At 39.5% G+C, this 21,257-nt stretch overlaps 1 protein-coding gene and 1 pseudogene across 1 annotated transcript; both read left to right on the forward strand.

The window, feature by feature from the left end:
• The first annotated feature begins 9,569 nt into the window (after positions 1-9,569).
• On the forward strand, positions 9,570-10,901 carry LOC100758525 (annotated as a pseudogene).
• A 3,768-nt stretch (positions 10,902-14,669) lies between these two features.
• Positions 14,670-15,623, forward strand: LOC103164511 (tropomyosin alpha-3 chain). Its single transcript, XM_027433036.2, has 2 exons — positions 14,670-14,737; positions 14,872-15,623. The coding sequence occupies exons 1-2, from the start codon at positions 14,670-14,672 to the stop codon at positions 15,344-15,346; spliced, it is 543 nt and encodes a 180-aa protein (XP_027288837.1). The 3' UTR covers positions 15,347-15,623.
• Positions 15,624-21,257: the final 5,634 nt, after the last annotated feature.

Genomic DNA, 21,257 nt, shown 5'->3' on the forward strand with positions numbered 1-21,257 from the left:
ACAAACAAGAACAAGCACTCAATGGTCCTTAATTTCCCTCAATATTAATGGTCTTAACTCGCCTATAAAAAGACACAGGCTAACAGAGTGGATACGAAGACAGAATCTATCCTTCTGCTGCATACAAGAAACACACCTCAAATTCAAAGACAGACATTACCTCAGAGTAAAGGGTTGGGATAAGATACTCCAATCAAATGGACCCAATAAACAAGCTGGGGTAGTTATCCTAGTATCTAACAAATTAGACTTCAAACTAAAATCAATCAAAAAGATGAAGAAGGGCATTCCATATTCATCACAGGAAAAATCCATCAGGAAGGAGTCTCAATTCTAAACATCTATTCCCCAAATACAAAGTTTGTAAAAGAAACATTATTAAAACTCAAATCACAAATAAGACCTCACACAGTTATAGTGGGAGACTTCAACACCCCACTCTCACCACTGGACAGGACCACCAGAAAGAAACTTAACAAAGAGAAAGGAGCTAACAGAAGTTATGTCCCAGTTGGGATTAACAGACATTTATGGAACTTTCCATCCAAACACAAAAGAATATACCTTCTTTTCAGCATCACATGGAACCTTCTCTAAAATCAACCACATACATAGCAACATAGCAAACCTCAACAGGTAAAAAAAAAAAAAAAAAAAAAATGGAAACCTCCTGAGTCTTATCAGACCACCATGCTTTAAAGTTAGAATTAAGAAACAACACAAATTGCAGAAAATCTATCAACTCATAGAAATTGAACAACTCCCAATTTCACCATTCTTGGGTTAATGAAGAAATAAAGAAAAAAATAAAGACTTCCTAGAATTCAATGAAAATGAAGACACAACATACCCAAAATTATGGGACACTTTGAACACAGAACTAAGAGGAAAATTCACTGACTGTTAGTGGCGCACGCCTTTAATCCCAGCATAGGGAGGCAGAGGCAGGTGGATCTCTATGAGATCGAGGCCAGCCTGGTCTCCAGAGCGAGTGCCTGGATAGGCTCCAAAGCTACACAGAGAAACCCTGTCTCAAAAAAAAAAAACAAAAAAGAAGAAAATTCATATCTCTAAGTGCTCACATGAAGGTATCTCTTATCTCTCCTCTTTTCTTCCCTTAACTTGACCTTCCTGATCTCTCATTTTGTCCTCCCCCCTCCCCTTCTGCCCTACTCTTTCTCCATCCTCTCTCCCCCTCCCCCATGCTCCCAATTTACTCAGGAAATCGTCTACCTTTCCCCTTCCTGGGGGTCCATGTATGTCTTTCTTAGGATCATCCCTGTTATTTTATGGTTTTTGCTCAGGGTTTTTCATATGTATTGTTAGATTTGGGTTGTTTTGTTTGTTTGACATTTTTTTTAAGTTCAAATGCTGACTGTAATAAATTTTTTACTTTTTATATTTTTTAAAAATTTATTATTATTATTATTAAACTGGTAACAAGCTTGCTTCATATGTTAACCCCAGTTCCCTCTCCCTTTCCCTCCCCTCCTCCCCTGCCCCCAACTCCCTCAACCCCTTACCCCATTCCCCCTCTGCTCCCCATGGAGGGTCCTCCATGGGGCATCTCTAAAGTCTGCCATATCATCCCAGGCAGGGCCTAGGCTCTCTCCTATGTGTCCAGTCTGAGAGAGGATCCCTCCATGTGGAATGGGCTCCCAAATTTCAATTGTATGCCAGGGATAAATACTGGTCTACCACTTGAGGTGGAGTTTAGATTGCTGAGGCCTCCTCACTGACACCCACACTAAGGGGGTCTGGGTCAATCCCATGCTGGCCTCTCAGCCATCAGTCTGGGGGCTCAGATGCTGAAGATAAACTAGAGGAAATAGATTCATTGACCAAATCCATTTGTTTGACTTTTATATAAATTTTTATTTAAATTAAAAACAATCTTATTTTACATATCAATCCAAGTTCCCTCTGCCTCCCATCTTCCCATCCCTTCTCACTGACCCCCCATTCCACCCCTCCATCCACTTCCCAGGGTTGTTTGACAATTTTATAAATCGTACATTTTTCTCAAATACAATATGGATTGGTTTTTGTGTGTTAAACTTTTATCCATAAAGCTTACATTTATTGTTTCTAATACACATGTACACATTTATAGATTGTTTTTACATATAACAATGTCAAATGCTACTGTAGTTTGAATATAGTTTGTCCCCTATGGGTTCATGGGCTAAAACCTTGCTCCCCATTGTAGAACCTTTAATAAGTGGAGTTTAGTGAAAGATTATGGAAGCTAATAAAAAACCCTTGCTAATAATTAATCAAGTTTTCATAAGACACCGGTCAGTTCTTGAGGGAATGCTTTGTAAACAGACTACGATTGGTCTTTGAGTGTCCTTGATTTCTGTCTTGCTATTTGACCATTTCTTCTCACTTACATTAAGAATATAATGTCATGTATCATCTTTTGCTATGGTAAGGAAGTCATCTTTTAGAGACTGAACACAGGAATCTGCATGATACTGGACTTTCAACTTCATAAACAATAAGTTTCTTTGTAAGGGATATAGGGTCACTCTGTGACTTCAACAGAAAACAAAGTGTTACCTATATAAGTCATAAAATTCTTAAGTTTTCACTTCCAACACTCCTTTATGCAATTTTCTATACATTTTATTAATTCTTTTGACATTTCATACAATGTATTTTATATTCATCCCATCTCCCAGCTCTAACATTTCCATCCCTCTTTACCTACCCACCTAAATTTCTGTCCTTTTTATTTTAAAACATATGGTTCAATTTGTCCCATCCATACTCAGAGGGGTGTAGCCATCCATTAGAGTACAGTTGGCCTACCAGAGATAAAGCCCTTAAAAAATTGACTCTCCCTACTACAGTAGCTGTCAATTACCAATAAATTGTTAGCTATGCCTTTGAATTTATAACCACCTCCTCTCTCTATGCTGGGATTTTATCAGGCTGGACCTTATGTAAGTCATATACATGCTGTCATGTAGTCATCCATCAACTCTGGCTCCAACAATCATTCTACCATGAGGTGCATCTGAATTATGTTTCTAATCTATTTGTAGCTTTTGAAGGAATTTCCACTCAGTTTTCTATTATGTCTGCATTAGTTTGCACTCACAGCACTAAGTGTGCCAATTTCTAACATCATGCCAGCATTTAGTGTCATTTGTGTTTTGCGGTACATTTACACAAAGAAACATTATGTAACTTTTAGGAAAACTGAAAATATAATATCTGTAGACAAATGGATAGAACTGTAAACTTTCATTCTGAATGAGGTAACCAAGATCCAGAAAGACAAATGTTGCATGTGTTCTTTCATTCACTGTTGTTTTCTTTGAATATTTACATAAATCTGTTTCAATTGAAATATGCATACAAATAAGTGAAATATTAACAGACCACAAAAAAGGACTTTCTGGAAAAGGGAGATAGAACACAGTGTTGTAAAGGGATAATGGAGAATAATGGAACAGTAAATGCTGAAATGGGTAGTGGATGGAATACAAAGTATAAGATGGAATATGGGATAGAATAGATAACACTAATGGCCTTTCCAAAAAGTCATATGGAATTCTACTACTATTGAAACATCCTAAAATCTAAGCACATATAAAAATAGTTATAGGTGTTACTCTATAATAGGATGAAAATGACCCTAGAAGACACTATACACTAACAAATAAGACGAGCTAGTGTCTAGAATCTGTTATTTATTTCAAAATTTCATTATCTATTCATCATGTTTCATTATCTATTTATCATGTTTCATTATCTAGTAATCAATTTATGTATATCCAGACTGTTTTTTTTTTTTTTATTTCACGCTCATTGTGGTGAAACAGACTTATGTGCCTGACCTATTTATAGGTTATGAAGGCTGGTCTATTTATAGCTTCTGTTGCTTCAGTAAAACACCATGGCAAAGGAGTCTTAAAGAAAAAAATGGTTTACCTTGGCTTTTGGTTCCAGAGGAGCTGAGTACCTAATAGTGAGGACAACATGGCAGTAGCAACAGGAAGCTGTGAACTCACCTTTTGAATTGAAAGTATGAAACAGAGAGCAAACTGGAAATGGCAAGAGGCTTTTAATACCAAAGTCTATCTCCAGCAAGACAACACTACATGAATACCACCACCAGCTAGGTACAAACTGTTCAAATGCCTGAGACTAAGGAGGACATTGCTCTTTCAAACCACCACAGTTAGCAGACCTCAATGACTTAACTTCCCTTAGACCTCACCACTTATGGCCCCACTACTTCTCAGTCCCAACACATTGGAGAACAAAATTTCAGCCAATGAATCCTTGGCAAACAAACCACACCCAAACAATAGTTATAGCTCATTAATTTCAGATTTTGCAATATAAAACTGACAATTGCCATTTCTTTATAAATGCAGAAAGCATGATTTTTAACTTCAACTTAAATATACCCTGGTAATTTTCTTTTAACCTTTGTTAGATTCTACATGTTTATTGTCCCTCCATTTTTCACAATTAATATATTTTAATTTCTACACAATACTTGTACAGGATTACAAGGTACAAGGTGACATTACAAATCATGTACAATGGATAATGACCATATTGGGTAAGTAGTATAACACCTATTTCAACCATTTATCATTTCTTTGTGGTAGAAACATTCAAAAATCTTTTTCCTAGTTATTTTGAAATAAGTAACTGTCACCACTTAAATGTTTGCCTATAGTATCTTCTTGTAAGAATATAAGGAAATTTAGGGAGGTTATTATTAATTTTTTTTGTTTTTTTGAGACAGGGTTTCTCTGTGGCTTTGGAGGCTGTCCTGGAACTAGCTGTTGTAGACCAGGCTAGTCTCGAACTCACAGAGATCCTGCCTCTGCCTTCCAAGTGCTGGGATTAAAGGCGTGCGCCACAACTGCCCGGCCCAGGGAGGCTATTTTTTATTAGAAGAATTTTAAAGAAAACTTTTGGCATATTTAATTAGTTGTAACACATCCTTTAAAAACATAAGTAATAGTAAGAATAAAATCAATGACATAAAGAGATTCATTTGACTATAAAAACAATGGCATACATCTTCATTTGCCACAGCAAACAGTCTTACAAATATTCACCCATACCTCTGTTTTGAACTTATAGGAAAACATATTGGGATGAGGAAAATCAGGCACAACTATCTTATTTCAAATCTAATAATTCGTGGAATAGCCTCATATGCATTCACCAAGTACAAACTTGCTAGTTGGCAGTCCTCTTAGATGAACTCTTATCAGCAATAACTGTTTATCAATGCAGACTCTCAGTAGAGGAGAAGCAATAGCCTACTTGCATGAAAGAATTGTCTATTGTTCCCTTGCGGTAGCATCAAAAGCAATTTAAGCAGCTAACATTTGGAAAAATGGATCTTTGTGTAAGCTTATTTGTCTCAGAGGAGTATCTACTGGGTATCATAGAATTATTTTATTTACATGGGGCTTTAAATGCCATTTCCCTCTCCCATTAGACCATTTAAGCATATTTTCATAATATAACCTTTCTTGGGTTTTGATCACTTGCTAAATGTTTTCAGTAATGGTGTACAAAAAAGAAATAACTGACAAAGTATTCAAATTACACTCCATACCTGTTGTATAATGGGTATAGTCTATCCTTCAGGGAAAATAAAAGTGGGAAGTAAATGTATAAAACAGAATCAATCCAAGACAGAAAACTTAATGTTTTCTTTTAAATAATTACTTCCCTACCTTTTGGGTTGTTGCTTGGGATTCATGAAAATTTACTTATTTGTTTGGGCTAATATACCAGGAAGATCTAAGATGTAAGTAATTATTTTTAATCTCTGAAAAGTGCCCAACAGTGTCAAGTACCAAACTGCAAAGAAATTCTGTCAGCCCTCAAGCAGTATTTAATGGATCGCTGAGATGGATCTTGATCTAATTTGGAGCATCTAGCTGTGATGTTATCTATAGGAACAAGTTATATTGCATTTGTTTAGACAAAGATATTGGATTGCAAATTAAAATTTCAGGTGAAAAAGTGCTGTGTTGCCTTCTTAGGAATACATGCCGAGGCCTGTTCTCTTGCCACAGTGACTTCAAGTTTTTAATATTGTTGGCAAAATTTAATTAACAGTATTTTAAACACACTTTTATGGCAACACTGATACGTATAAGTCAACTTCCAAAAATGGTTGCAAAGGAACTTATAATTTTATAAATGGTTCAGACATTTAATATGCTATCAAGTTCAGCCCTCTAGTCATAATTAAAAGCTATTCTTTAAATTATCCCAGAGATAAAATATTACTAGCAGTGATAACTGTACCCATGTTACCTAGTTCTCAAGTAAAGGGAATGTTTTTTGTTTGCTTGATATGTTTACTCAGCTCCCACTAATGTGCACAAGCAATCCCCAAGGATAAAAAAAGAAATTATAAATCTGGCAAAAGAAATACAAGCTCAGTAAGTTTCATTCTGCAAAGGGATGTGAAATTCCTCCTGACACAACAAGAACAGCAAGTAAACTTAATAGAAGAAGAAAGGACTTGAGATGAGAAGCAATTTCCCTATCAAATCACACCAATAAAAGTCACCAAGATTTTGGTAACCTGGCTAGAAAAAGTTTGGGTGCCTTTAGTGCATCACAATTTAACAAAAATGCTAACGAACAATGAAGCATGTTTATTTAATTCACAACTATTATCAAAGTTTGCTAACTGTTAATTGAATCACGTTGAGGAGTATTTGAGAAAAGAAAAGAATTTGCAAGTCTTTATTTTCACTACCAATACCAAGCTTTAAACGTAAAAGAGGTGGTCATAGCATATTTGGAATTTATTTTTCAAACTCCTACATGAATTAAGATTCTCCAAATATCCTTAGATGGTAGGTGCTTGAGACAGAGGTTGGGGAGGAATGAACTGAAACAGTTTCTTCAGGACAAGACAGGATCATTGCACTCATGAACTCAAAACAGCTGTGGTTGCCTGCACAGTACCCATACAAGGTCAAGTGAGTCAGCATTCCAGCATAAGGGAGAAAAGTCCAAATTCCCACAATAAAAAAAAACAAAACAAAACAGAGTTTGTTAAGGATTTGGCATGTTGACCATGGTAGGTAGGTTGACCATGCCTCAATGGGTGGCCGCACACACAAGAGTATTTGGGCAACATAAATAGGGATCTGTGTGTTATTTAAAAATAATAACAACAATAATGCCAGATATTTTCAAGTATACAATAGTATCACTTATATCCTAGGGCTAACAGCTACTAAAATGGGAATTCATATCTGGTACTGTAAACCTAGCCTAATATGTGTGACAGGTCATGGACCCTACAGGAGAGCATACTACTGCCAGTTTCTTAATTTAGGATGATTCGCAATTATATTCTAAATATCTGTGTTTATAACCACAGTTGTTTACAGCTTAGAATATTTTTTCTTTTATTGAAAATAGATACTTTTAATACAATATATCCTGATTATGGTTTTCCCCTCCCTTTACTCCTTCCAGTTCCTCCTTACCTCCCCTGGCATCCAGATCTACTTGCTTTCTGTCTCTCATTAAAAACAATCAGGCTTCTAAATAGCAATAATAAGATAAAACAGAATAAGCTAAAACAAAACAGGAACACAACAGAACAGGAAAAAAAAAGAAACCAAACAAACAGAAGGAAAAGAGCCCAAGAAAAAGCACAAGCAACAGAGGTAACAGAGAACCACTTGTTTGCACACTCAGGAAACAATAAAAACACAAAACTGGAACCCATTATACATACACAAAGGACATGTAGGATAAAAGAAGAGGGAGCTATCTGTCGTAGTTGCCATCTGTTGTATCCCATCTTTATGGGCTTTGGTCAGATCCAGCCAACTTGCCCTGTTTGTACCTGAGAGGGGGAGTGTGGATAGAGAAAAGGCAGGTAAAGACACTAAGAAAAAGACAGAGACACAGGACAGAGTTGGGAGGGCAATCCAGTGAATACTGGATGCCCCAAGTTCATTCTTCAACACTATTAAGTACCCCAACCAAAAGAGGGACATAACAAAAGACTTCTTTATCATGTATAAGGAACGAACAGACTTTCTTTCCTTAATCCTCTGAGCATTTGGTAACCACACCTTAGACTCAATTTCCCATTATCCAGCCTTAAGGGTCAAGAGTAAACACACCTCAGCTCAAGTCTGTTGTTATTTAGATAAGACATTGTCTGCCAAGATCAAAACATCCTACAGTAGTGGGTGCCTTGGACCTTTAGGTCTTTTGACTTTAGCCTTGGAAGACTAAAGGCAGTTTTGAACTCTGCAACCATGAGCCAAGATGAAGCAGAGCTATCTTTATGGGTCCCCGAAAAAAACTAAACAACACAAAAATTTTTACAAAGCCCCAATTTAACATTATGAGAAGGAAACCTCCAAATGAGCCATTGAGTGTGTTTTCTATTGGCCATCTGCTGCTGGGCATGCAGCCTACCCAATAAGAGCTGTTTGTTTCCCCCATGAGGCTCCCTTGAAGAAAAAAATAATTTGTAAGAGATTTTCAATTGCAGATAGCTTCTGGATGGGGGATGAGAGCATGTATCTAGGACCCCATCTGGTACAGACCCATGCAGGACCTATGCATGCTGCCTCAGTCTCTGTGAGTTCATATGTTCCTCTGTCCTCTGGAACAGAGAAGGTCTTGTTTGCTTGCAGTCCCCCAAATCCTCTGGCTCTTTGTGCCTCTCCTTGCAGTGTTATTCCCTGAGCTATGAGGGGAGAAATTTGATGGACACATCCAATTTCGGGCTGAGCATTTCAAGGTCTCTCACACTCTGCATAATGTCTGGCTGTGGGTTTCTGCGTTCATTCCCATCTGCTTCAGGAAGTTGCTTCTCTGATGATGGGTGAGCAAGGCACTAATCTACACACTACAGCTGAATACCCTTAGGAGTCATTTAATTGCTACATTTCTTTAGTATAACAGTAACATTTGGTTTTGCCCTAGGTCCCTGGGCTATCTAGTTTCAATTCTTGGTGACCCAAGAACCATCAGGTTGATTGCATTAGTTGTCGGGAACAGTAACCATGACCTGGTGACTGCTTTTGTCACCCTTGCCTTCTAACCCGTAGCTACTGAAAGGTTCATGGTTTGACGCAGATCGGCTCTACCTCCTTAAGAGACAAACCCCGCCCCCTGACACAGTCTGGGCATGCACAGGAAAACTTGCTAAGTCATCGCCCAGTCACCCGCCATGCATTACGGCCTGCTGAGGACTCTGGGCTTGCATGGAACCTCAGTGTGCATGCCCAGTCTTCTCTTTAAAAGCTCCAACTTCTCCCTCTGCTTCCTTTCTACTCTCTGCTTCCTCTCTACTCTCTCTCTCTCTGCTTCCTCTCTACTCTCTCTGTTTCTTCTTGGCTCTCTCTCACCATGCGCGCTCTCTCTCTGCCTCTCTATGGCGACCAGCCATGGCAGTCGGCCAGGCCATTACCCCTGTTCCTCTTCTCTCTTAGTCTCCCTACTCTGCCGGGCCATATAATAAACTAGTCAACATGACTCATCTCACAGCTTTCTCTTTTCCTCTTTTTAATAAAAACATAACAGCTACCATGCATGAGTGTATCTCCATCCTCGTTGGCCAGGCTGGTGTCCAGATAGACAATGCCTGCTGGAAGCTCTACTGCCTGGAACACGGCATCCGGCTGTAAGTGACGAGACCATTGCGGGAGGAGATGACTCCTTCAACACTTTCTTCAATGAGACAGGCGCTGGCAAGCATGTGCAGTGTTCATAGACCTGGAACGCAGTTATCTATGAAGTTTGTACTGGTACCTACTGCCAGCTCTTCCACCCTGAGCAGCTCATCACAGGCAAGGAAGATGCTGCCAATAACTATGACCGTGACCACTACACCATTGGCAAGGAGATCATTGATCTTGTGTTGGACAGAATTCGCAATCTGGCTGACCAGTGCACAGGTCTTCAGGGCTTCTTGGTTTTCCACAGCTTTGGAGGGGAAACTGGCTCTGAGTTCACCTCCCTGCTGATGGAGCGCCTCTCTGCTGATTATGGAAAGAAGTCCAAGCTGGAGTTCTCCATTTACCCAGCCCCCCAGGTTTCCACCGCTGTGGTTGAGGCCCACAACTCTATCCTCACCACCCACACCACCCTGGAGTACTCTGATTGTGCCTTCATGGTAGACAATGAGTACATCTATGACATCTGTTGTAGAAACCTTGACGTTGAGCACCCCACCTACACTAACCTTAACCACCTTATTAGCCAGATTGTGTCTTCCATCACTTCTTCCCTCAGATTTGATGGAGCCTTGAATGTTGACCTGACAGAATTCCAGACCAGCTTGGCACCCTACCCTCGCATCCATTTCCCTCTGGCCACAAATGGCCCTGTCATCTCTGCTGAGAAAGCCTACTGTGAGCAGCTTTCTGTAGCAGATATCACCAATGCTTGCTTTGAGCCAGCCAACCAGATGGTGAAATGTGACACTCGCCTTGGTAAATACCTGGCTCGCTGCCTGCTGTACCATGGGGATGTGGTTCCCAAAGATGACAGTGCTGCCATTGACACCATCAAGACAAAACACAGCATCCAGTTTGTGGATTGGTACCCCACTGGCTTCAAGGTTGGCATTAATTACCAACCTCCCACTGTGGTACCTGGTGGAGGCCTGGCCAAGGTCCAGAGAGCTGTGTGTATGCTGAGGAACACCATAACCTTTGCTGAGCCCTGGGCTCGCCTAGATCACAAGTTTGATCTGATGTATGCCAAGCATGCCTTTTGTGTGCTGCTATGTGGGTGAGGGTATGGGGGAGGGGGAGTTCTCTGAGGCCCATGAAGACATGGCTGCCCTAGAGGAGGATTATGAGGAGGTTGGTATGGATTCCGTTGAAGAAGAGGGTGAGAAAAGAGAAAGATACTAATCCATTCTTTCAGCCCCTGGATCATGTCAACACTAGAACTTCAGCTTCAACATTAGCTGACAGGCATTGATTCCTCTAATTGTGTTATCTACATTCTGTGATCATGTCTTGTCTGTGTTCCTGTATGGTTTTTCCATAATTTCTCAAAGTAAAAAGCTTTAAAGGAAAAAAAAGAACCATCTGGTTATGGTTCCATCTTGTGCAGTGGGCCTTAAGTCAAATCTGATATTGAGTGATCATTCCCACAAGCTTTGTGCTACCATTGCATTAGCATATCTCAAAGGCAGGACATCATTGTGAGAAAGTTCTCATCTGGGTTGGTGTTTATGTTTCTCTTTTGATAGAGTGCATAGTATCTTCCTGTACTAAAGATGTTGGAACAAAAACATGAAGGCTCTATATAAGCACTGGCTCAACTTCTCCATGTTCATGAGTTGTGTCAGCATTGTCTTTACCAATGGGGCCTTTTTCTCAACCTAGGCATGAGAAAAACCTAGGCTTGGCAACAGCCTAGTTTGTTTTGAGGTTCCATGGGACCCCTTTGACCAGCAACTCAATTAAATATAACCCATTCCTAGTACTGGAAGTTTCGTTGGGTGACAGATGTCCACTTGGGCCTGTATTTCCCCAGTTATTTGGTGATTTCACTTAGAACACACACACACACACACACACACACACACACACACATGTGACACACACACACACACACACACACACACAACACACACATACACACACACATATATATTATATATATATATATATATATATATATATATGAAAGCTTCTACTGAATTAGGATTCCATACTACCCCCCAAATGACACTTAAGTTTAGCTTCCTCTTCCCATATACCCTCCTATGTCCCCCTTCTTTCCTCTTCTTTCCTGTTTGATCCAACCATTCTAGTTCCTCCACTCATCCATCAATAGCTATATATTGTATTTTCCTTTCCTAAGGAAATCAATCAAACCCCACTATTCCCTTATGCTATATGCAATCACTGTGATTATATGGATTGTAGCTTGCTTATCATTGAATTAACAGATAATATCTACATATAAGTGAAAACCACACCATATTTGTCTTTCTGGGTCTGGGTTACCTTAATCATGATGACTTTTTTCTAGATCCATCACTTACCTTCAAATTTTGTTATTACATTTTTAAAGGTTGAGTAATAGCCTATTGTATAAATACACTTCATTTTCTTTATACATTCATCTATTGATAGACATCTAGGTTATTTCCAGCTTCTGGCTATTATGAATAAATCAGCAATAAACATGGTTGAACTGAGCGGGTGTCTCTATGGTAGGATAGAGCATCCTTTGGGTATATACAAAACAGTGGTATACCTGAAATTTTAAGTCAATGAGTTCTCATCTACCTAAGGAACCACCACACTGATTTCCATACTGGCTGTACAAGGTTATACTCCCACTAGCAATGGATGAGTGTCCTGCTTACTACACATCCTTGCCAGCAAGAGCTGTCATTTATTTTATTGATGTTACCCATTATGAAAGGTGTAAAATGAAATTTCAATGTAGTTTCCTTTAGTGTTTCTCAGTCATTTAAGTTTCCTCTTTTAAGAATTTACTATTTTCCATTACTAGGAGTCCTGGAGAGGTTCATCTTTATAGATTCCAGGAACTTTCCACTGCACTAGGTTTCCACATCATCTCTTAAATGGCCCTGAATTCCAGGAACTCCCATGGTCTGTAACTAGGCAAGGCTTCCAGTGATGGGAAGGGGACACCAGCCACGAAACTTTTGACCTACAACTTTCCCTATCTGTAAGATGTGTTGAGTGATGGTGCCTCAGAACTTGTGGGAACAGCCAACTAATGACTGGTCTAACTTGAGGGCCATGCCAGGAGAGGGAGTCCATATTTGACACTGCCTGGAGGGCCTTGAACCAGGGGCAGTGGAATCAGTATTTATCCTTAGTGTATGAACTGGCTTTTTGGAGCCCATTCCCTATGGAGGGGTACTCTCTCAGCTTAGATACCACCTGGGAAGGCCTCCATCCTGCCCAAAATGATGTGACAGACTTGGATGTAAAATAATCTTTAATTGAAATGAAAAATTTAAAAGATAAAAAATAATTTCCACACAGAAACAGCTGACCTGAACAAGGGGAGCACATGGACCCCAGACTAATGTCTGGGAGACCAGCATGGGACTGATCCAGACCCATGAACGTGGATGTCAATGAGGAGGCCTTGGCACTCTATGGGGCCCCTGGTAGTGGACCAGTATTTATCCATGGTGTAAGAAGGGACTTTGAGAGCCCATCCCACATGGAGGGATGCTCTGTCAGTCTGGACACATAGGAGAGGGCCTAGGCCCTGCCCAGGATGATATGATAGACTTTGGGGAACCCCCATGGAGGGTCTTACCCTCCCTGGGGAGCAGAGGGGGGATGAGGTGGGGGACTTGTAGGGGGTTGGGGGGAGACGAGGGAGAGTGAGAAGGGGTTGCCATGTGGAGCAAGCTTGTTTCTAATTAGAACTAATAAAAAATAAAAAAATAATTTCTGTTTTCCAGTTATGTTCATGGAAAACTCCATGTATTTTTATGACATATTCTGAGATATTTAATAAACCAAATTTGTAACCGAAAAAGCACATTTTTCTTCCTAATGGTAACATGGTCATTCTAAAGCAGGTCTTCTTGCTAACTTTCTTCTAAATGACTCTGTCAAAATGAAGAATGGAACAGTCATTCTTTCTGTGCTCAAGTTTTCAGTAGATGATTTGATTTCTGTGGAAAATTTGGAATAATATCTGTGTGGTGCATTATCCTTGGAACCACTGGAATAAAGTTTATATTGTATTCTAGTGCATAGTCTAGATTGTAGGTATTTTTTTACTCTTTTGCTCTTTGCTCTTTTGGAGGGCCCATCACCCAGCTCCCAAATAAATCACACATGGAGGCTTATTATTACTTATAAATGGCTGGCCTTAGCTTGGCTTGTTTCTAGTCAGTTTTTCTTAACTTAAATTGTCCTGTCTACTGTAAAATGAAAAATAAATGAACCCAGAGTCAGATATTGGAGTTCAACCTGAAGATCAGGGAAGCAAAGTAGTTGGCCACTAGCTCTTACCTCGAGCTCGGGCAAAAGGGCTGATCCACGCATGAGCTCTTCACCAAGTCTCAAACGGCTGCCTCGCCTCAGTGTGGCTGGAGAATGAATGCCTGATACTGAATACTGAAGGCCCTGCTTCTTTCTTTTATATCCTTCTAGTTCTTAGATTAGAGGCGTGTGATCTGTTAATCTTTTAGACTGGTGTATTCTTGTGTATCCCTGGGTGACCTTGAACTCAGAGAGGTCCCTCTGCCTCTTAATCCTGAGTCCTAGTTCCTGGCTACTGGGATTAAAGGTGTGTGCCTGGATTCTAGGGCTTGTGGCTGAATTTGCTTTCTGAATCCTTAGACAAGCTTTGATAAATCCAAAATAATATAACACTACGATCTATCTTTTTCCTCTGGGCTTTTATCCTTCACTATTCTATATATCTTAAATTGCATAAAATATTAGTCATTAGAACATCTTCCTTGATAATTCAAGTGATGAGGAAATAGACTTGATGGGAAAAAATTGACACAATTAAAATTGGAAAAATTGGGAGAAGCGGCTACAACGCCGAGCGGAGGAGGTAGGAACAGAATTCCAGAAGCAGCTGGGTGGGCACCACGGCCGGGATCACCATCATCAAGGCGGTGAAGCGCAAGATCCAGGTTCTGCAGCAGCAGGCAGATGATGCCAAGGAGAGGGCCGAGCGCCTCCAGCGGGAAGTGGAGGGAGAAAGGCTGGCCCGGGAGCAGGCCGAAGCTGAGGTGGCCTCCTTGAACCATAGGATCCAGCTGGTTGAAGAAGAGCTGGACCGTGCTCAGGAGCGCCTTGCCACTGCCCTGCAGAAGCTAGAGGAAGCAGAAAAAGCTGCTGATGAGAGTGAAAGAGGAATGAAGGTGGTTGAAAACCGAGCTCTAAAAGATGAGGAAAAGATGGAACTCCAGGAAATCCAGCTAAAGGAAGCCAAGCACATTGCAGAAGAGGCAGATAGGAAGTATGAAGAGGTGGCTCGTAAGTTGGTGATTATTGAAGGAGACTTGGAACGCAAGGAGGAACGAGCCGAGCTGGCAGAGTCCCGTTGCCGAGAGATGGATGAGCAGATCAGACTGATGGACCAGAAGTGTCTGAGTGCTGCTGAAGAAAAGTATTCTCAAAAAGAAGACAAGTATGAAGAGGAGATAAAGATTCTCACTGACAAACTCAAGGAGGCAGAGACTCGTGCCGAGTTTGCTGAAAGATCGGTAGCCAAACTGGAAAAGACCATCGATGACTTGGAAGATAAGCTGAAGTGCACCAAAGAGGAGCACCTCTGTACACAAAGGATGCTGGACCAGACCCTGCTGGACCTGAACGAGATGTAGAGCACCCCCAGTCCCTGCCCTGGGGCCGCTCCTCCCTCTGACCCTGACTCCGCCTGAGGCCAGCCTGCCTGAAGCTGACCTTGAAACTGAGGGCTGATCTTTTTAACTGAAGGCTGCTTTCCCCTCCTGCAACCCCCTCTACCCCCTCACGTCTTTTTCATAAAACTGTGTCAGCCTCTTCCCAGAGTTTCCAGCTGGAGGGGCTGAGCACGTTTGGGAACAATATTTAAGGGAATGTGAGCACAATGCAGTGTCTTCAGCACACTTGTGATATGTACATTGTGATTACTTTCTGTCTTAGCAACCATTTGTAACATCCCAAGCACTTCCACAGCTTGGAGCAGCAACCCACTTCCTAGTCACTGCTGAAAGGTGACATTTCAGCCTAAGGACACTGCTCTCTCCATAGAGGAACACAGGACTGGGCCTGCCTCGCTGACAGCCAGCAGAGCCCAGGCAGGCTCCCCTGTGGGAAACCTCAGTTCTCCTCACCAAGTCCTAGCCAAACAACGGATTCTAGGAAGTTAGCCAAAAACAAAATACTCTGCCGGGCTGTGAAGGTTTTCAGCTTTGATATCTTTGAATAACTTTAACCTTTTCTATTTTTTTCTTTTTCCATCAGATGTGACCAAATAAGACGGTGAGCCGTCTGAGACACCCCCACCTCCCAGGGCCATGTGCATGTTAGGCAAGCGTGTTACTGTGTGGCCCAGCCCCGAGACCAAGCTTGTCTCATTTCTACCCCTTTCCTAACTGCTCACACAGTGGACCATGTTGCCCCTTAGCATGGAAGTGACCACTTATTGTCGCCCTCCCCACACCCCCCACACACCCCCAGGAGAAAGGAAAGGAAAATTGTTTGTGCCACTGGTTTAGCCACATGGAAGTCATCTCATTGCCCTTTCCTGAAGCTGCTGTCTCTAAAGTGCCATCTCATTGTGCTTTGTATCAGCCAGTGCTGGAGAAATCTTGAATAGCTTATGTAAAGAAAACTTTTTAAATTTAAAAAAAAATTGGAAAAATTGTTGCATTCTATTATAGCATTAAAAAGCACTTCTCCAATCCATAAAAGGGGGAAAAATGTGTTTTCCTAGCCAAATGGGAATTATTGGGAGATAATCCAGAATAGTAAGTTTTGTCTTGCTCTTTGTTATGGAAAGCAGAAACACAAATGCCTGGAATAAAAGAAAATCTTGTTTCTGTCAACTGCATTCTGTTCAGGAAGAGTGCATCCATATGAAAATATGACCTTTATAAAGCTGCCAAGTTTAGAAAAATCTAAGGTGATCTTTCGAGGAAGTGCTAAAAGCAGCTTTAACTTACACACCCAGTTTCAAAAGCTTTTGAAAACAATCTCAAAGACAATACTTATAACATGCTCTTCTGGTTATTCCCCTCTCTTTCTGACTTCCTCTGTCTCAATTAGACACTACATAAATGCATTGTTGTTAAGAGAACTGGAAACATGAAATTTAACCTGTAACTTATGTTTCTCATCATTCAGGGTACTAAAGTTTCATATTTGTTTTTTATCCCTTGTGAATTTGGAGTGTCTTCTCAACAAATCTGAGTTTTCAAGACCTCATTTCATGTGATATCTTTATGGTCATTTGTTTATGAATTCCCTTTAAAATGTCTAAGTTAAAATATTGCATATGGGGGGACATCAAAGCTTTAGTTTTATGGACCTCCTTAAACTCTTTTAGTTTTGTGATGAAATGTGTAGTAAAGTCCCTAAACTAATTTTTCCAGCTCCAAATTTTGGATATTGTCAAACTTTTTGCCGTGATTACTTCAGTTTTTCAGGGTTATAGGAGGACTATAATTTAACAAATTTCCCCATGTTTAGAAAAAAAAAAGAGCAAAGTTTCAAATTAGATCTCTGCTATGCTCTGACATAGAGCTTTCAGAGCAGCAAAACACATTGTCTGTGGTTTCAGTTAATTTGAGCTGACTGAAAAGTGTTGGTTTAACAGTAGTGAACAGAGATTTGATGTATTTGGTGATAAGGAGCTATAAAATAACATTTATATGTATGTGCATTTTCAGGGCTGGTCATTTGGTAGCTATGTATCTTGGAATATATATGCATGCATATGTACATATATTAATTATATCAACATTTATGTGATATATGCAACAACAATTAATGGAAAAGAAGGCATGGATTTGAAATAGAGCAAGGAATGATATATGGAAGGGGTTTGAATGAGGAAAGAGAAGAGGGAAATTACATAATCACAATATCTCAAAAATAATATTTAAAAAAATCCCCTTTACAGGGACATAGTGAGTAATATGAGTAAAGCTATCTTGTATAAGAAAGTATGTCTTGAAACAAGATGCAATTCTCATCTCCATTTTTTCTACTTTTGATTTATAACAACTCCAACATATTTCCCCCCATTTAGTTACTAAAGGAACTATAACAGTAAGAAAACAAGTAACAGCAACTGACACTTAGTTTCAAATGTGTCTCTGTGTAAGATTTGGCTACATGTTTTCAGGGTTTGACTTTTGGTTTAAAGGGAATACCAAAATTGTTAAGTTATCTAGACACCCGCACTGGCACCAGAGTAGACACTGACACTGGCACCAGAATAAACTTTTATTCATATAAATATGGAGGATAGGAAGACTTGTCTTTAATGCTTTAGAACAATGAGAGATTATAGTTGTGCAAATGTTATAGGAGTACCCAACAACTTTCCATAATGAATACGGAAGCAGAGAAAGGTGAGTACCTGGTCTAGCTTGAACTAGTGAGACTTTTTCTGAGATGAATTTTTAAAGGCAGGTGTTTTAGTTAGATTTGTATTAATATGATAGAAGCCACGACCAAAATGTTGGGAAAGAAAGGATTTATTTTGCCTAGCTGTCTGAATCACAGTCCATCATGATGGAAAATCAGGGCAGGCACTCAAGTTGGGGCAAGAACTGAAGCAGAAGCCATGGAGGAATGCTTCACACTGGCTTGTCCCTTTTGGTTTCATCACCTGGCTTCTTCCTACTGTCAGGACGTCCTGCCCAGAAGCACTGCCCCTTATGAGCTCAACCTACTCAGCCTGTCCATATCATTTATTAGTCAAGAAAGTACCCTCCACACTTGCCTACAGATTTGAGGCACCTCTTCCCAAATAACTCTGGTTTGTGTCAAATTGAAAAAATGCACACACACATACACACACACACACACACACACACACACACACACACACACACACGCACGCACGCACGCACGCACGCACGCACACGCAAGTGATCTTTACTGGAAGTTTATTATCCTGAGTCAAGTGGGTTATTCTGCTGCATATATCTTCTCAGCAGAAAGAAAAATCCTATAGTCATCAAAGGTCACCACATTCTAAAAAAAAAGAGTGACATAATAATAGCAGAGCTAAAGAGGAAATGTACACTCTATAGGCATTGTTTGGGCCACTCCTTAATGTTGATTTACATAAGGTAATAAATTCTTCTTTAGACTTTAAGGAGTTTGATTTTCTTATATTTTTGGTTGTGAGCCTACTGTTTAATGGCTGAGCCATCTCTCCAGCCCAGGAGTTTGATTTTCTTTCTGATAAAATGCATTACCATTAAGTTTGTGAAGAATAATAAGTTGTGCGCTTTGTGCACTTGTTTCTTACCCTAGTCACCAAAGCGTTCTGAAGAAAGAACCCTGGAAAACTTCAAAGGCATCTAAGTATTTAGAACAAAGTAGAATGCTTGCACAGAACAAGTTGAACATCTCAGCTGACAGAATTAGGAGTCGGAAGACACCAGGGGCAAGTCAAAACTACTTCTCTGGGGTAGGGGAATGTGGGAGACAATTTACATCACGTTCTCTTCTTTGAAAGGCAAATCAATTGAAAGCATTTCAAATGACTAAGAAATCCTATTAGGAAGTAATGGAGAATATTTTGATTAATTTAAAAAATCACTTGTTTATGTTTACTTTTTGGAATCAATCATTAAACTTTGAAGTTGTATTTGTATTTCATTTTTATTTGTGTGTGTGCATGCACATATGTGTGCATGTTGTTGTGTGCACTTGGGCATGAGATTGCACAAGATTATGGGTACCTATGTGCATATGAATATCATATTAAAACCTCCCTTGTCATTCTCCACATGTCTTTTACCTTTAGTTTGAGACAGAATCTGTCCTTGGCCTAGTACTTAACCACAAAGGCTAGACTACCTGTCTAGCAAGCTTCTGGAGTTTCTTCGTTTACATCTCTCTTGGCCCATTTTTCATTCAATAGAGAGCTGTTCAGTTTCCATGAGTTTTCAAGCTTTCTGTTGCTTCTGCTGTTGTGGATAACCAGACTCAATATGTGGTGGTCTGTTAGGATGCAGGGAGTAATTTCAATTTTCTTATATCTGTTGACACTTGCTCTGTGTCTGAATACATGGTCATCTTTGTAGAAAATTCAATGGGGTGCTGACAAGAAGATGTATTCTTTTGTGTTTGGGTAAAATATTCTGTAAATATCTGTTAGGTTCATATGATTTATAACATCTATTAAGTCCAGTATATTTCTGTTTAGTTTTGTCTGTCTCACCTGTCGGTTGGTGATTGTGGGGTAACGAAGGCACACACTATTAGTGTATGAGGGTAAATATGGCATTTGAGCTGTAGTCATAATGCTTTTCCAAAAATGGGTGCCCTTGTGTTTGAGGCACAAAGGTTAAGAACTGAAGTGTCATCTTGGTAAATTTTTCCTTCCCTGAGTGTTCTCTCCCATATTTTCTGTATATTTTTGACAAAAATGTAATTTGTAATTTACCCATTGGGGAAAGGCAGTTAAGTTCCATTAATTTGTTTCCATGTCTTTATAATATTGCATGCACTGGATAGTTCTATAGTCTTTTTTGAAATATCACCTTCTTTCTCTGAAAAACCAAACCCTTATGCTCTAATACTTATTTTGATACCATTTTTGTACAGTTTTCAATGTTAGATTAAATTGTATTTAGTTGTTGTAGCTGCATCTTTTTATACTGTGATACAAATATATCATTTTAAAATCCAAACCTAATGTTACAAATTAGAGAGGATTGAGTTGTAGCTTAGTTGTAGAGTAAATGTTTAGTAAGAGTGAGGTCCTGGGTTTGATTCACAGCATCATAAAGCATCACAAAAATTATGGACTACTTCTATGCGTTTGAACTTTTCACTTCATGATCCCAAATACAGAAAATTTACGTGGTTTAAATTTTGAGGATAACACAAAAGGAAACAATTTATTTAACAATGAAATGCAAATGAATAGTGTTTATATCGAATCTTTCTGATGTGTATTCTTGAATACATTTAGGCAATTGGGCCACTGAATATTCAGTTTAATTATGTTGGTATGCATTTCTCTTTGCTTCTAACATCAGGGATCCACTGGTAAAATGAATGCCCATTTTGTGGTCTGTTATGCAGAAAACATTTAATCCAGTGTTTGATTTACTCTGTTAAATCTTCCTTATTGAATGGGCTTATTCATCCATGAAGAATCGGGTATGCTGCTTTCTGTTAATATGACATTATAATTAAATAGCTAAAATAATAACAGCAAGCTTTTTAGCAAAAGTTCAAGAAATTCCCACAAAATTATTTATAGTTTTCAGTTTGTTTGCTTTGCAAGGACCATGAAAATGCAAATGTGTTCCAAATACTTCTGTATTGAATTAGCTGACAAATACGACAATACAAATAATTATTTTGTTACTAAAACGGGCACTTAAAATATTTCTCATATGGTGTAATGATTGCTTCTGTGACATTGATTATCTTGTTAAAAACAGCAATGTACACACACTTGAAGAAGGAGGTTTATAAACAGAAAACAGACAATGGCTAAGTATTTCTACATATTTGAAATGAAAAGATTGAAGGTTATTCAAATTTCACGAACTTTAT

The sequence above is a fragment of the Cricetulus griseus genome, chromosome X, assembly GCF_003668045.3.
Source record: "Cricetulus griseus strain 17A/GY chromosome X, alternate assembly CriGri-PICRH-1.0, whole genome shotgun sequence".
Classification (NCBI taxonomy): Eukaryota; Metazoa; Chordata; class Mammalia; order Rodentia; family Cricetidae; genus Cricetulus; species Cricetulus griseus.